This window comes from Delphinapterus leucas, chromosome 16 (genome assembly GCF_059928025.1).
Source record: "Delphinapterus leucas isolate spDelLeu-1000000601 "Yukka" chromosome 16, BTC_Dleu_Yukka2, whole genome shotgun sequence".
Classification (NCBI taxonomy): domain Eukaryota; kingdom Metazoa; phylum Chordata; class Mammalia; order Artiodactyla; family Monodontidae; genus Delphinapterus; species Delphinapterus leucas.
The window spans coordinates 36,756,835-36,773,767 of record NC_143144.1 but is presented as its reverse complement, the minus strand read 5'-3'; the positions used below and the strand labels follow the sequence as shown (position 1 = coordinate 36,773,767).

Here is a 16,933-nt window from a genome sequence, read left to right as displayed (position 1 = left end):
TCCCAATCCACATGTTCACTAAGGTCCTCCATTTATTCCCGTAGTAGCAGAATACTGATGCTCATGGCTTTATTTATTTCGGAGAATCACAGGCCCTAAAATTCTCATCAGAATCCTAGAGCACTCCTTTCCTCATGCTAATTCCTGGGCTGTCAAGAGAGACTGTGCTAAGGCTGGGAGTTTGTGACTGTCCCACACCTAGAGGATGCCATGTGATGTTGCCCCGCACAGGGCAACTCCCTTTAGCTCCTGCCCATGTTTCCAAGTGCTCACTGGGCACCACCTCAGAGCTGTCTTCCCTGACCACCACTCCCAGTCACTTCCCATCTTAGCCCTCATTTATCTCCTTGCACAGCACAGTTCATAATGATCTATTTTATACACTTATTTATTGTCTTAGACTGTAAACTGCAAGTGAGGACCTTGACTGTCTTGTTTAAACGGTGTCTTGATAAAATTAGGCTAAATAAATATTTGTTTCACGAACATCCAAGAGCAGCTGAGCGATATGAAATCCTGTAGGGAGGTGTTCCCAGAGCGCCACCCAGTGGTAGGATGAGTCATGGCATGGAGGTCAGCCGATCTCCACAACCTGATGACACACCTTGAAACTTTGGTCTGAAACATCTGGCAGGTGAGGGAGACTGAACGAACACCCCGGTCAGCTGCTGGGAAGGGAGAGCCAGGCAACGGGGACCAGGGATCATAGTGTGATGCCCTGACCAAACACACTACAGCTTCGGCCGCCTTGGCTTCACTTGGGAGCTTGTTAGAAATGCAGAATCTCAGCCCCACCTGAGACTTGCTGAATCAGAACGTGCACTTAACAATGATTCGTGTGCACTTGATGGCTTGAGAAGCCCAGCTCTCTACCTCCTGCATCTGAATGGCCAGCACTGATACCCAAAAATCTGGGCTGAAAGTCAGGAGTCATGTTTCCCTATGTACTGTATGGCCTTAAGGAGTATGTTTAACCTCTTTATGCCTTTGTCTCTCCATCAGTTACAAGACCTGACCCTGTTCTCTTGTAAATGATATCATGGTGATAAAACAAAAAGCCTTAGGCTGAAACTCTACTGCTGGGTCCATGATCTTTGGGATTTGGGGAATTAGTAAGAGAAAGATGAGAGCAAGCCATAGGACTAGATGGGGGTGAGTAACAAAGAAATAGACTTCTAGGGCTTCCCTGGTGGTGCAGTGGTTAAGAATCCTCCTGCCAATGCAGGGAACACGGGTTCGAGCCCTGGTCCGGGAAGATCCCACATGCCGCGGAGTAACTAAGCCTGTGTGCCACAAGTACTGAGCCTGCACTCTAGAGCCTGTGAGCCACAACTACTGAGCCCGCATGCCACAACTACTGAAGCCCACACACGTAGAGCCCATGCTCCACAACAAGAGAAGCCACTGCAGTGAGAAGTCCACGCACACTGCAACAAAGAGTAGCCCCCGCTCGCCCCAACTAGAGAAAGCCTGTGCATAGCAATGAAGACCAAATGCAGCCAAAAATAAATAAATAAATAAAATTTAAAAAAAAAAGGAAATAGACTTATAGAGAGAAATGTGTATGCATATGTGTGTGTGGATATAGATATATAATATATTCATATAAAACAGCAAATAATAGCCTCAGAGATGACTCAGTAAATCTCAGCTAAATCACTCTTCACAGAATGAGCATCCATAACCCCCACCCCTAGTCAATGGTTCTTAATCCTGGCTGCACAATAGAATCATCTGGGAGCTTTTAAAAGCCTCAAGCCCCGCCAGCCCTTCAGACCAATTACATCAGAGTCTCTGTGGGAGGGACCAGACTTCACAGTCTGTAAATCTCCGCTGTGCTTTTCAAGCTTTAAGATGCATACAGATGACCTGGGGGTCATTTAAAAAGCACATTTGGATTCGGGAGGTCTGGGGTTGGGGCCTGGGAATCTACATATCTAACAAGCACTCAGATGCTTCTGGTCCAGGGACCACTTTGAATGGCCAGGCCCCAAGATGCTTCAAAGGTGCAGACAAGTTTGAGAATATGTTTTTGAGGATGTTGTGAGGAATTAAACGAGGTTGTAGATGTGACACATGTTGCATATAATTGTCACTCAATCATCATAATTTTCCTGTACACCCCTTTCTTGAGTGAGTAATAGTAAAATTCAGGGGATAGCAAGGAATAGTCGATAAGGTGGGACTCTAATATTTATTGAACACCCACTACGCACTATGTGCTTTAAAATATGCCACCCCAATGAGGCCATTTTGGTGGGAGCAGAACAAAATCAGAGATAAGAAACTTGCTCAAACTTGGTCACACATTGAATAAAAGGCCAATCCTAGATTCATGCCAGGTCTTTCCAATACCCACACCTAAGTGCTTTCCAAGCTGTCACGTTGCCTCTCACCTAGACAGAAAAGGACTTGCATGTGTTTTGACAGCTGCGAAAGGAAGGGCAGCTGGGCAGAGCAGGCCTTGCAGGGAGACAGTGGAGGCCATTGTAGCAGCAGCTGCAGGGATGTGTGGAGTCAGGGCCAGGGAGCAGCTTAAGAGGGGAGCAGCAAGTTACCTCAACCAAGAGGACAGGAAGATTTAGGGATTGTGATTTTGGCCTTCACCCAGGGCTTTTCCAGGACTTGTTACCTTAGAAATGTTACCATCACCAAAAGCCATTTACTGCACCTCTGCTGAGGCTCGGGCTGCTTCTCTGGGTACGGTCCCTGCAATGCCCTTATGTCCCACATCCCATAGTTTACTGTGTGTTCCCACATGTAATATCAGCATAAGGTGCTCTCACCTCCACTTTCCAGATGAATAATCCAAGTCAGGAAAATTCAGGGACTGCCCCAACTTCTCATGATTAGACAGAGGCAGAAGCCAGACCAGACGTCCTAACCAGATCCTATGCATGGGAAGACTCTGGAGGTTTACATCTGGCAGAACTTTCAATGACTGTTCTGTAGGCAGAGAAAAGGGGAGCTGTATAGGGCCCTCTGGGAGTCCTCTGGACAGTGGGCGTGCAATTCTGTGCCCTTCAAGGAGAGATGTGGAATCACATCATTATTTGGAGTGGAAAACAACTAGACATCAGGCTTCTGTAGCAAGAGCAGAAAAGAATGCTTGTCTGGGATCCTGCAGGAATCTATAATTCACCCCAGTAGCCTTGTGAGGAACCTCCAGGCTCTTCAAAAGACACCTCCGGGACTGGAGACCCAGGTTGAATTAATTTATCATTGAGTTAGCACTGCCACCCTGTGGTAGAAACTAGGCACCGCGTCATCCTTATCTTCCAGGTAAGGACTTCTGCCTAGCACGCTGTTGCTTTCCCCCCCTTTCTTCTCTCTTCATTTAGCTTATATGACAGGACAAATAGTAATGATATTACTGAGATGGGAAAAATAATCCAGGAGACAGTTTTGTTGGAGGGAGAATGAGCCTGTATTTCAACAAATTGAATTAAGTGTGTCTCTAACAGGGAAAACAGCAGAAATCCTTTCAATTTCATGGCAAGGGGAAAGATATAAATAAATTAGGTCTACTACTTTGCTATTGAATGTAGAAAATTTGTAAAATCCTTTTACTTTTAATAGAAAATATAGACGTAGTTTAGGCCATAATTAATTTATGTTTCCTTTTTTTCTAATCAATCAGGCACACAGTCCCTCCTCTTCCCAGGAAAATTGTCCCAGTGGGGATCTTGGGTAGGAGACCAGGGATTGTACATTCCTTTACCTCAGAGACAACTTGCTACTTTATTTGTAACCTTAATTCAAGTCCATTTGTCAATAGACAGAGTCATACTTCCCAGCAAGAAGATTGGAGGGGGGGGAGGGATGGGGGATAGTATTCTACTGTACTTATATTTCTTTTAATAAGAGCTTAAATAAACTCTGAAATCAATGGATCTTAGAATGTAGGCACTCTTAGGAAGCAAATTTTGTGCCTTTTAAATTGGGCTTTATACAATCCCGCGGTTCTGCAGAAGTGGCACCTTGATGAGTCTCTCTAAACCCATTCCCTGAGTGAGATGCAGGGGTATGAGTGGGTGGACTTGGGGCTTCTGAACAAACAGCTTCAGGTGGGGCTCTTGTCTTTCCCCACCGGGTGCTGTCATCCCCTCCCATCTCCTGCCGACCCAGCCCAGGGTGGAGATGCCCCAAGCCCACCTTCCCCTCTCCAGACAGACTTGCGTATACAGGGCTCGAGCTGACGCTGTCCTTGGCCACATCCGGCCAACCTGTCTTCCTCCCTTCCTCTCTGAGCACCAGCGGGGGCTTGATCTGTTTGGGGACATGGGCCACTCTTGCTGGGTGTCTTCAGCCTCATCTAACCTTCCAGCCCTTCTCTCTTGGAGTCTGGGGCTCATCTCCCCTCTTCTCAATGTGTTTCCTCATCCCTCCTTAAGGATTTAGTGTTTCTAATGGGGACATAAAGGGCAGGTCCCCAATAAAGACCACTTAAAGGTCCATGGGCTGTGGAGGCAGAGTCAGCATCTCTGAGCCGCAGCATCCATCGCTTTCCTGGTGACCCACTCCGTCTGTGTGTGAGCCCGGCTCAGGTCCCAGGTTTCCCCACCCCATCCCCACTCCAGGGCCGAAGACAAGGACTCTGCGTGGACGCTGGAGTGAGGCCGAGTGGCATCTCGGCCTCCACAGTGCCTGGCACAGGGCGTGGTCTAGGAAACAGTGCTGTGTGAAGGCTGCGTTCCCCTCCCACCCCACAAGGTTTTGCAAACTGACTGAAATGGCCTCTGCTTTGTGCAGACTTCTTGGGAGTTAGATGTTTCTGTGGCCTGATTTTCTGCATCTGCAAAACCAAGAGGCATGTCCTGGTCTGCAGGGACCCCAGATGCTGTTCTCCTGGCCACCCACGCCCACCCCCGACGTGGCCCCTCCTCCCCTCAGCTCCACGGGATTGGCTTTCAGACTTGCTGCCTCCGCGGTGCCTGGGGCAGCTGTCCCTCCATCATCAGACCTTCTGAAGAGCCCTCAGTCACCCTCCACCCATCTCCATTTCCCTCTAGGGCCATGGGTCTCACCCAGGCCTGTGCACCTGCTGTGCCTTGTCCCTGAAGCGCTGGCTCTGTGGGAGGGGCAGAGGGACATCCAGGGATGGGAACCCCAGCGTTAGTGTCTCAAACTCAGATGCCCGCGGGCTCCGCAGGGAAACACACGAGCTGTAACTGATGGCAGAGCACGTACCCTGGGCAAAGGGCAGAGCCACCCCGCGTCTCAAACGGTCACCATGGAGCCTCCCCTGGGGCTGGTGGGGCCTCATCTTCAGATGTCTGGAGTTCTAAATAAATTGTCCTGAGTTTTTAAATGTTGGCAACTAAGCAACGTACAGCTAGCTGTCTTGACTGGTGGGTGCTGGCGGCTACTCTCAGTGAGCAGTTCGCATGTGCCTGGTAACATTCTGGGCCTTTCTGCACAGTCAAGTCACCACTACTGTCGTCACACCTCACAAGTTGGGAAACAAATGCCCAGAAAGAGTGAGTCACCTGCAAAGATCACGATTTAATAAGTGGTATTTGAACGCTGGCAGCCTGGGTTGAGCTCCCACACACAAACCTGGGGCTTTCACCCCTTTCTATGTAAGTTTCTGAGTCCTAACAGCTGTTCTAACGAGCAGCAGCTTCTACGTGCGTGGTGAGCACACGCTATCACGTTCAAGTCTCACGACAGACCTGAGGTGCACATTAACATCCTTATGTTATGGGTCAGGAAGCTGAGTTCAGAGAGCATGACTTCCCCAAGATCTCTCAGCCTCCGTGGGGACCGCTATGACCAACACTCAGGTCTGTCTGGCTCCAAAGTCCCGGCTCCTTCCACGCAGCTTGGTTTCTCTCTGAATCCCCGGTGTCCAGCCTCGGGCCAGGCTCAACAGGGCCATCGGGGATGGTGGGTGCGTGTCTGGAGCTTGGCTCCTGAGGGTGCTGGACAGGACTCCCGGGAAGCCTCCTGCGAGGGGCTCAGTCCAGGGTGGCCAGGGTGGGCCTGGGTCTGAGCAGCGCCCTGGAGAGGCTCACTGCTCTCGGTCCCGCTCTCTTTTCTGCGGCGAGAGGCACTGCCAGATTCCCCTGTGCACCATCTCACTGCCCAGAGCATAGTTGATGGCGTTGACCGTGGGCACAGCCTTGGCAATGAGAGCGGGCACCTGTTGTGACAGAAAAGTCCAGGAGAGACGTTTCAGAGCCTCTGCTCCTCTCTCTGGTCCCAGCTGGTGACTGCAGTCCCCCACGCTCACCCCGACATCCCCCCAGCCACCAAGCATCTGTCCTTATCTTGATTCTGCAACCTCTAAGCCTTCTCTGACTATGACATACGTTGGTGGATGATGCATGGAATCACAATCCTCTGGGCACCAATCTCAGCCCCTGGTCCCAGAGGGTACGTGTCACCATCTGGCTGGCTGTCCCTGTCATCTCACATGAGGCCTAGGCCATCTTGAGCAGTGGCCCTGCGTGACCAGGGGACAAGCTAACACCCAGTGAGTTATGAATGTTCAAAGGAAAAGAGAAAGAGAGAGCTTATCTTGGAGACCAGAAAGCCAGAAAGAGAGATGGGGTGAAACAGAGGCACAAAAATGGGGAGAGCTTTGGGTACTGGTGATGTCTGTACCATTTGCAGCTTGGGGGAGATGGAGGTCACATCCGCAACGGCTGCGTACAGATATAGGAGAGCGTAGGGGCCCCAGCCGAGCAGCAGTGTCCTGGCTGGCAGAACGGTGTTCACCTGGGGAGACATGGGTAAAGGAGGGAGGCATCGACTTGCTCTAGGTGGTCGGCAGCCCCGTGAGGTCCAGGAACCAGGTAGGCACTCGGCAGGGCTGTGGGAAGATGCTGAGCCTGTGGGGGAACCTGGGACCAGATGAATCTCTCTTCTGTTTAAGAGGCCTGACCCTAGGCCTCTCGTTCAAGCTTACTTGACCTCAGCTGCCTTGTCTGTAAAGTGGCCTGACTGGCCTGGAGGCCGGGACTGGCGTGGATAATGAGCTTCCTTCCTGGTCTGTGTTCTGAGAAACCAGGGGCTCTGTGAATGTGAATGTGTGCGTAAGGGTCCCCAAGCTGCGCTGCCCTCACAACTCAGCCCCAGAACCAGCTGGCCATCAGTAGCTGCAGCCAACTTGCAGGTCAACCAGTCCTGGGTTCAAAGGGGCCGCTTTCCGCCGTGTGAGATAGAATCAAGCAGCAGGCGGTGTGGTACCACATGTGGCCACAGGAGGGCGCACGACTTGCACTCTAATTTCAGGGTGGAACTTGCTAAATTCCAGCTCCCCACATACATTCAGAGGTTAAAATCCTGACGCTAAAAATCAGTGCCTATTTTCTTATTGACCATGTCGCCTTTTAACAAAGAAGGTGACTTAAGCTCGCAGGCGTGGCGACCTCTGCTGATGTTACTGAAACGGATGGTTTAAAGTCAACCCGGAAAAATCCGTGTGGCAGCCTTGTCTCCTGGCCGATTGAACCTCCAATAAAATGTGGCGACTTTGAGCACCCAGGCAGGGCTAGGGGAGGGCAGAGCGAGGAGGACAACCGTGGAGGCGGTGATGAGCGGGAAAGCACCGGCACAGCCCTCGCCCTCCTTCTGTGACCAGAGGAACCTGGGTCCACAGCTAAAATCGATTTGTACAGTGCTTTTCCAATTCAAAGAAAAAAAAATGTGGCAGATTGTGGCAGAGAGTGCTTCTTTTATGCACTACGATTGCCCACTTTAGTGGTGGAGTCCCAGACCTGGGTTTGATCCAACTCTGCTATTACTAATCACATGGCTTTTGAGTTGTTTAGCTAATAACCCCTTTCAGCCTCAAATTTCTAATCTGTGACCTAGGGACAGTAAAACCTTCCTTCCTCGGGGAGTGGGTGCAAAAATGAAATGACATAATGCACATAAAGTAACATTAGTACCTGGGTTTTTTGGTTTGTTTTGTTTCTGAGTTTTTGGTACATCTTATGACTCATCTGCTAGAGACTGTTCAGTTGATAAAGTTAAAGGAAAATCGTGGCAAGAGAATATTAATGCAGAAATTGAGAAATGACCAGGAGGACTTATTTTGAAGCATTGTTTTTCTTGGACAAATGTGCTTTCAGGTGTGGTTTTATGTTGTGGGTAACAGCCCGTGCCTGTGATTCAATGAAACATCTTGAAGCAATTTACAAGTAGCATTTAAAATGCATGTAATTTTGTGCCAACCCTCACATTCTTGGGAAGGAGCAAGTGTAACAGCAAGGATGGTGTCCGGTAGGGCGCCCTGGCTCTCAGAGTTATGGGGTCTGGGTAAGTCTGAGCAGTTCTGATACTTCCTCCCAGGTCTTGGTGATCCCCAGCAATGGGGAAGGTGTGTTTCTGCCCTAACACCCCATATGCTCAATGTACGAAAGCTGGATTTCTTTCCTGATCGTTGAAAACACAGAGAACCCCTGGTTGTTGTCACATCATTCATGTTCCCTGGTGTCCCTGAGAGGGACAGAGAGATTTCTCCTGCTCTAGGTGTTGATCCTTACCGGAGGACGGCCAGTCTTCCCGAGTTTCTGCTCCATGAGCCGATAGGATATGACTGTGATGAAGAGGGGCAGGAGGAAGTTGAAAAAGGCCATGGTGAAGAGGAAGCTAGTGAAGTTTCTGCAGACAGAGGGGATGGAGGAGTCAGGATTGCCTCTCAGAGACGATCAGCTACCCTAGAAAGCCCACCAGACTTTGCTCTAGACAGTCAGGCGCACGGAACTGCTCCCATCAGATGCGTTTTCAGAGTGTGGGCGCTCCCAAGTCCCAGCTGAACTCCCCTCGGAACCAGAGAGCTACTAGGTCCTCCTGGAACCTGCCTTTAGGAGCCGGGGAGCTGGAATGAGGGATAGTCCTCCTTTAACTTGCTGTTGGGCGGTTCAGGTGCTCAGCCCTGCTCTCTGTATGTGCCCCAAGCATAGAGAACGGGACACTTTAGTTTGGGAAACGTGTTTCCCAAATGGAGATGTCAGTGGACCAGGAGGAAGGCTCATCCAAGGAGTGTTCCTGGCATAGGGATTTGGAAGGACCCTGTGGATGAGACTGGACGTTGTATCACTGAAGAAATCATTGAAGGGACCAGAGAAGAGCCTGGGGTCCCAGGTAGTGGTCACGGGGAGGCAAGAGGGCTGCCCAGAAGCAGGTGGGAGTTACAGGGAGGTAGGCTGCCATTCTATGAAGGGGAGACCATGTCACCTGGGTGCTGTCCACTAAGGAGGAGTGGGAAGGAGGGCTGCCAGAAGGACTGGACACCACCTGCGGAAATACCTGCAGGGAATGCCCTGAAGGGCATTAGACAAGACCCAGGGTTCTCCAGTGGGTTTGACCAGGGAACAGGGTCATCAATGCAGGTGCTTTATGAGTAAACATGAATAAACATGTAAAGTAGATGAATGCAATGTGGCTCTAGTGGAAGCAAGAGTGGGGCTGAAGCCCATGTGGTCCCTCCCCAAGGCAGCCCCTAGAGGGAGCTCTGGACACCCCAGAGCCAGGTCGACCTGGCAGTATACTAGACGTGTGGCCCACAGTGGTAGGCTCCATCATGCATTTATTCTTATCTCTCCAGGGCTTGGCTCACAGCAGACGCTCAAGGAATTCAGAGAACTGAACTCTATGCCAAGGAGGTCCCTTCCAATGCAAAGACCTTAACATTCTTTGACGCTATCGAACCAAGGATATGGCTCCCTTTAGAAGTTGGTAAGTCAGAGCTGGGACATCTGACTGTACTGAAGGTGGCAAAGGGGTCATGGGGCTCAGTGAATGTTATAACCAACAGAAGCCAATAGCTCCCCGGATAGGACTCCTTCTGGGGCCCAACTCTGCACCCCAATTTGCATAACATTCCCATCACTTGGCCAGTCTTTGGAATGGGCTTTCCTTAGTGGGTATCACGACTAGGGAGTTGAGATTGTCTGGCAAATGCTGACATGTCCCCATTTGGATCTTCAGCTGACACTGCTAGCAGTCCTACAGACTCAAAGCCAAGACTCCCATGGAAAGGAGCCTCGAAGCCGCTCCCCTCACCTCACCTGTCCCTCCTGGAATAGTCCAGGGTGCAGCATGTCCCCAGCGGCTCACGGTCATAGTGTCCCCAGCCCAGGAGGGGCAGTGTTGCCCAGAAGGCGGAAGACAGCCACACAAAGAAAACCAGGGAGACGGCTGTGTTCCAATCCAGTCGGCTGCCTGCATGGGACACAGGAGGAGGGTGGTTGAGAGGAGGAGATAGCTTGGCAGAGTGAAAAATAATGGACGCTATGGTCATGCAGAATGTCCCTAACTGCTGGCTCCCATGCTCAATAACGCAGTGCCTCGGGCAATTAAGGGTTTCTCTGAGCCTCAGTTTTCTCCTTCACAAAGTGGGAATGATACTCCCTGCTTCAGACGATTGTTATGAAGAATAAAAGAGATAATTTTTATTATAACACCCCCCACTTCCCTCTTCCCTGTTTTCGTGCTGCTCGCCTGTGCCCTCCAGCACGGGAAGGGCTTTGATCCAGAGGCCCATGGGACAGGGATTAACTGCTCTATATTAAGGCCGAGAGAAGGTGTGCATTCACGTGTGCACATGTGAGAGTGCATGTGTGTGTGTGTGCATGCATGCATGATGGTCTGAGGGAGCTTTGGGGACAGGGCTGGGGTAGAAGTGGGGGGGAGAGGAGCTCCAAGGTCAGATGGGGTGGGAGGGGCTCAGATAGGAGTTAGGATAAGAACAAAGGCTTTTTTTTTTTTTTTGGCCTGGACAGAGGCATGTGAATTTGTGGAGGGCAGGGGGCCATGTGTGTCTGTGGCCAGGGCAGATCTGCGATTCCAAAGGGGAAGTGCTCAGGTCTTGAGGTCATGCTAGCTATGGACCCCAGAGTAGCCTCTGTGCCAGGCAAATCCACAGCTCCAGGACTCAGAGCCCAGGAGACAAAGGGAGAGACTCCCTCTGGAGGCATCCAGGCCATGCCCAATCCCAGCTCTGCCCCTATAGCTGTGTGACTCGGGGCAAGCTACTCAACTTCTCTGAGCCTCTGCTTCCCAGTCTGCAAGCTGGGGGTTTGCTGCGAGTGGTAACTGAGCCACGGCCCCCCAGATACATGTTTATGTATCTCTGTGGTGAGTGTTATTCTAAATGGTCTATGGGTGAACATGTTTTTTTACTTTAATGTGTATTATAGTTATAAGGACGCTAAAGTTGTGATTTCACAGATATTTTTTAGAATGAGATTAAAGCAGGTGTTTAAATTTTTTTAAATGGGTCACTTTTAAGAAAAAAAAATAACAGCAGGTGGTACACTGATATGGATAATTATGAAGATGGAATTTGACAATACAGCTTGGAAAATCTAGAGCTAGACTCATTTTCATGAAGCCTTCACATGACAGAGGCTCCATGTAAGTGTGGGATGCAAAGGCACATGCCCAGTTTTACACACACACACAGACACACACACACAGACACACACACACACACACACACACGCCTCCTCTCTGCCTCCCAACAGTGCCTGTCTTCAAGGGCATTTTCTGTATCCAGGATCTCATTTGATTTTCAAAATAAAACTGTGAGGTAGGTTATAAAAATCATCCCGCAGAGGAGGAGACTAAGTTCAGAGAGGACCTCTGACTTCCCTGAGGCTGTAGTGAGGGCACAGGCAGCCTTCCCAGCATGTGCCTCAACACCTCTCCTGAATCCCCCTCTCCCCCTCCTTTCCTGAGTGCCCACACCCCACGCTCATGGTCACCTACACCCATCCACAGTTCCCTGAACTGGGAAACACTGAGCAGACCTTCTCCCTGATCACCCTCAGTAGGTGGATGTCCCTCCACTGTGGGAACCCGAAGACATACGGGTGCAGTAGTGGTGATAGCGCCCCCAGGCGATGGCTGCACTGCTGCAGATGCTGGCCAACACTGTTGCAAAGCCCTGGAAGCCGTGAACCTGGCATCCTTCTGAGCCATAGGGCCAGCGCCTGTGGGAGACATGGGGCATCAGTGATCCCTCCCCCCGTCCCTGTCTTCCTCCCTCACCTGCTCAGCAGCAGCTTGGAAGGCACTTTTAGCTCCTTAGAAAAGGGCTTTAGTATCTGTTTTTCCTATGAGGAAACTGGGGCCTTAGAGATCGAGCCGCTGGGGTGAAGGGGTGGAGCCTGATGCCGACTCTCCAGGCTCAGGGTCCGTCACGGCACCTCTGTTGGACCGAAGGGTCTCCCTGGTGATCAGATGCCTGCATCACAGGAAATGGAACAACCTGGTTGGGAGGAGAGCTTGTGCCTGAGGCTCAGAGGGGAAAAGGTACTGAGCCAATGTCACACAGCCGATGAAGACGAAGAGAGTGGGTAGATCCAAGGCCTCCCAACTCCCAGCCTCATGGGCCAAGCAAGGTGGAAGCTTCAGTTGTCCCTCCCCAGCCCTGGGAAGGGGTAGGAGGAGAACAAGGCAAGGAATCCTCACTGATTCAGACCCTACAGACTGGTCAGCTCTGAATGTTCATAGGAGGGCAGCGGTGGGGTGGGGGTGGGGCTCTAGCTTTCACAGGAATGTTCTGTCTGCTTAAGAAAACAATCCGGTAAACACCTTCTGAGGCCACTTTGGAAGACCCTGGTTTGCACATAAGGTCTTAGACACTTGTCAAAATCCTGTTTGCTTTCACAAACACTTATTTACAGCTTCCTAGGTGCCAAGCATTGTTTTACGTTATTTACAAATAATAAGTCAATACTTCCAGCAACCATATAGGTTAGGTAATAATATGCAATTTACAGGAGAAGCCGAGAGATAGAAATAATGAAGTCAGGATTCCAACCTAGGCAGCCTGGTTGCAGAGCCCATGCTCTTAATCCCTGCAGTCAGCCAGCTCTGATGGTCAGGTCCGAGCAACTTCTGCGTTCCAGAAATCGGCTGGGGTTCTACAGGGATAGTCTGGAATTCGGATTTAACCTAGTTCAGTCTGCCCACCCTCTCCCCTAAGGTCTTCTACAGGTAGGCAGAATGTCTCTGGCTTGCTGCCCAGTGCCCAGAGGTCAGGCCCCAGAGCCCAGGGACTGCGGAGGGGGCAGGTACCGGAGGAGGCTGGACGTGGCTGCCATGAGGGCATTCAGGCTAATCCCACTGTCCGACAGCGCCAAGCTCAGCACCAGCAGGTGGCTGGGAGTCCGCAGCTCCGGGTTCTTGCAGAAACAGAGGATGGTCAGGCTATTGAGGCTGAGGCCGGAGAGAGCTGAAAGGAAGGGGAGAGCTGGCACCGGGGCTGCAGAGGCCCTCCTGGGCTCAGAATGAGGGGCCATGGGGTGGCTGGGGCCTCAGCAGCCTCCCCTGAAACCCTCAGCATCCATCTCAGTGCAGCTCACCAAGCCCCTACACAGTGGGCTGGCCCTCAGGTACCGAAAGCCACGAGATGTACACCCTGCCCTCTACCAACGCACGGTCTGATGGGAAGACAGACAAGGAAGAAGTCCGCTAAAGTGCAGCACGGTTTGTGCCAGAACAATTACAGTCATGGACAGCCACTGAGCACTTATCACGTGCCCGGCAGGGTGTTGCGCACTTTATGTGGGTCTTCCCAGTCAGTCTTCACCTGGACACCGTCCTCCCCACTTATTGCAGAGAGGCCGAGGCTCAGAGATGCTGGCCAGCTTGCCCTAAGTATGCAGCTAGGAAGTGGCGGAGCTGGGACTGGAAATCAGGGTTTTCAAATTCCAGAATACCTTCTCCAAGGGCTCTGGAACAACGTCAGGGAGAGCGCTGGTTAAGGGATGGCAACGTAGAACTGGGAGCTTCCCAGGACACCAGGCAGTGAGGTGAGCTTGAAGGGAGTGGTCTCCAGTGGTAGACAGACCTGACCTTGAACTTCGGCTTTATCACTCATTTGCCACCCCTTATGCTCCCTGCACCTGGGCTTCTCCCGTCTAAAGAGGAATGAGGAAGGATCCTGCATTCAAACTGTGAGCGTCCACTAGGAGGACAAGTGTGGAAGAGCATTCTAAAAAGAGGGAACAGCACATGCAAAACCATAAAGCTGTAAACTTTCAAGGCATGTTTGAAGACCTAGAGAGATGTTAGACTGTAGGGTTCCCAGTGGAGAGGAAAAGGGGTTTCGGCCACCAGACGATGACATCCAGGGTCTCTGGGACCAGCCTAGTGGCTGCGGCTCCCTCTCCACTGTCAGTTCTTGTTGGGTGAGAAAATGTGTTGATTATTTCTCTGGATCTGCTTTGAACAAGGGCTGCATCCCCCATCAACCTAGTCTTGGGCTGGCCCAACTCCAGCGCCTGCTGGCCCAGCTCTGGCCTCAGTGAGCATCTTAGGGACTCTGGATTGAAGCTGGCACCTCATGGACCCAGGTCACCCCTAGAGCAGAAGACCTTAGGGCCAAGGGAATGGAGATGGTGCAAGTAATGTGGGGCTGGAGAGGAAGGGAATGAATGAACTGAAAACACTGGGTGTCTATCTAGGCTAGCACTATATGCCCTGATCCCATCTAACCTTTACCACCACCCGCTTGGCACGTCAGGGCACCAAGGGTCAGAGAGCTCAAGTGTCTTGGTTTCAGTGACACAGACAGCAAGTGGCAGAGCTGTCTGCCTCCAGAGCCTACCAGGGGCCTGATCTTATATGAGATTCTTAGCAGGACTTCCAGGGAGTGGATTCAACTTTCTCTTGGCTGCAGAGACATGAAAAGCCCTGGTTCTTGGTCATGCCCTGGGCAGACGTCCCCTTCTCAAAGTTCCTCCCTCCCTAAGCCTGACCAGCTTCTCTCTCTTGGCTTCCCAGCCTGCGTGCTGCATCCCGCAGGTGCAGCCATCGGAAGACCCCATGGGTCCGGGCACAGAGGAGTAGGGTTTGCGGACCTCTCCTTGCCAGCTTTGCAGCTGCGGCCTGGGTTCTGGGACCTGGCCGAGTTCCTGCTCCACCCCGGCTCCTGCCTGGCTCACCTTCCACCAACAGCACCGTTCCCACTGCCAGGACCTCCAGCTCCCCGAAGCCGGTGGGCAGGGTCCCGGACTCTGCCATTCTCTCTGCCTTTCTTCCCGCTGACCCAGCTCTTCTCTGGCTCCCCCAACCCAGGCGCCTGTTATAAAGGGCCATTCCACGTGCTGGCACATGCAGGTTATTATGCTAGACATTGAGCTCCTTTTTGCTGCCTTCCCTGGCCCCTCCAAATCGTCCTCTTGGCCGGGGCAGAAGGAACCCATTCACCAGTTAGACAGTGCCGCCTTTGTGAAGGAGTCCTGCCTCATTCATTTCGGCTCCATCGGATTAAGGACCTGGAATCCAAATGGTGTATGGCTGAAAGCTAAATTAGAAGAGAGTTGCATAACGAAGGGAGGGATGGGGGGCAGAAGGGGGGATTTGAGCTGCAGCTGAGCCTGAGAACGGGTCAGGAGCCAGGCCCTTCCATGTTTTCAGGTGCTGACAAGCCTAGCACCTGTGTGCATGTGTGTGCGCGTATGTGTGTGTGTCCACCTGCTCATGTGTGTGTTCTCACAAGCGATGGGGAAAGAATGCTGGTTGGAAAGTCATTTGCTGTCATAGAAAGAGCTCCAACTGGGACTAGAGACTGGTTCTGGTTCTGCATTAACCATTAACTAGCTATGTCCCTGGGGCGGGACCACTGGGGTCATCTCAGTTGCCTCTTTTGCAAAGTAAGCATCTTTGCCCCTGGCCTGTGTGAGTCTCGGTCAGAAGAATACATGTTGGATATAGCCTTTGGGGCTGCATTTCCTGTCTCCCATAGAGCACTTAAGGTATGCAAGCACAAGCATCTCCCAAGGCACTGGATTGGGACAGAGGGGCTTCTGTCTTCTTGTAAGTGGCCCATGACCCACTAAGAGTTGTGCCTTCTATAAATGAGGGACTGCTACAAGTTATACACTGGCTTATAGTGACAGTTACGTCAAGAAACACTATTCCTGGGAATTCTCTGGGGGTCCAGTGGTTAGGATTCTTCGCTTTCACTGCCAAGACCTAGGTTCAATCCCTGGTCGGGGAACTAAGATCGGACCAGCTGCACAGCGCAGCTAAAAAAAAAAAAGAAAGAAAACAAGAAAAGGAAAAAAAAAAAGAAACACTAATCCAGAACAACTTAATTCATTTTCAGGTAAAGAAACCAAGGCTCAGAGTGCTACCATTACTGAGCACAAGCTCACGTGCCTGATGCACGGTGAGGCTAAACAAACGTAAACATCAGTTTGAAGCAGAGAAAGGTTTATTGCAGGCCATGCAAGGAGAAGGAGTGGCTCGTGCCCCAAAAAACGCAAACTCCCCGAAGGGTTTCAGCAAAGCATTTTTAAAGGCAAGGTGAGGGAGGGGCATGGTTGGTGGTTGCAGACTTCTTGGCGTCAGATCCTTTGTTCTTGCAGCTGTCCACCTATGTCAGGCCACAATGTTCTTGTAAACCTTCAACAAGACAAATGTTATTCTCTTTCTGCAACTCTTTATCTCTTTATGAATGGCAAAGTGTTATACTCTTAAAGGTCAGAGCTTTGAGAATGGGCTATTCTGTATATTTCAGGCTATAGGCAACATTCTTAACTCTAAGCCAAAGCAAAAGAATAACAAAGTTAAAGAAACAGATCTAATATGGAGTCAGGTTTGTTCTTCCTTATTACGCTACCAGTAATATAGCTAATATTTATTGAGGGCTCGCCAGGGGCTAGGTACTGTGCTAAATGATCTTATGATGATTCTTACCACAACTGCACAAATTAGATACCATCACCCTTTTCGTTCCACACAAAGAAACTGAGGCTCAAAGCTGTAAAGAATTGGCCTGAGGTCATGCAGTGATTCAAGGATGGAGCTGGAACAGAAGCCCAGTCTCCTACTGCCTGGGATCCTGGTCAAGCAGCTCATTTTATCCTGTAAATGTTCCTTTCCCATGCCCTTCCTCTTGTTGGCCCCCACTTTTATCCAAGCCTAACCACCCCTCAGGGCTGAGCTGACTTTCCACGTCTTC

At 51.0% G+C, this 16,933-nt stretch overlaps 1 protein-coding gene across 1 annotated transcript; it reads right to left on the bottom strand.

The window, feature by feature from the left end:
- Positions 1 to 5,904: 5,904 nt before the first annotated feature.
- On the bottom strand, positions 5,905 to 15,148 carry RGR (retinal G protein coupled receptor). Its single transcript, XM_022562461.2, has 7 exons — positions 14,910 to 15,148; positions 13,039 to 13,195; positions 11,827 to 11,960; positions 10,023 to 10,176; positions 8,496 to 8,613; positions 6,610 to 6,723; positions 5,905 to 6,145 (listed from the first exon to the last, which is right to left on the bottom strand). The coding sequence occupies exons 1-7, from the start codon at positions 15,061 to 15,063 to the stop codon at positions 6,014 to 6,016; spliced, it is 963 nt and encodes a 320-aa protein (XP_022418169.2). The 5' UTR covers positions 15,064 to 15,148; the 3' UTR covers positions 5,905 to 6,013.
- Between the last annotated feature and the right edge of the window lie 1,785 nt (positions 15,149 to 16,933).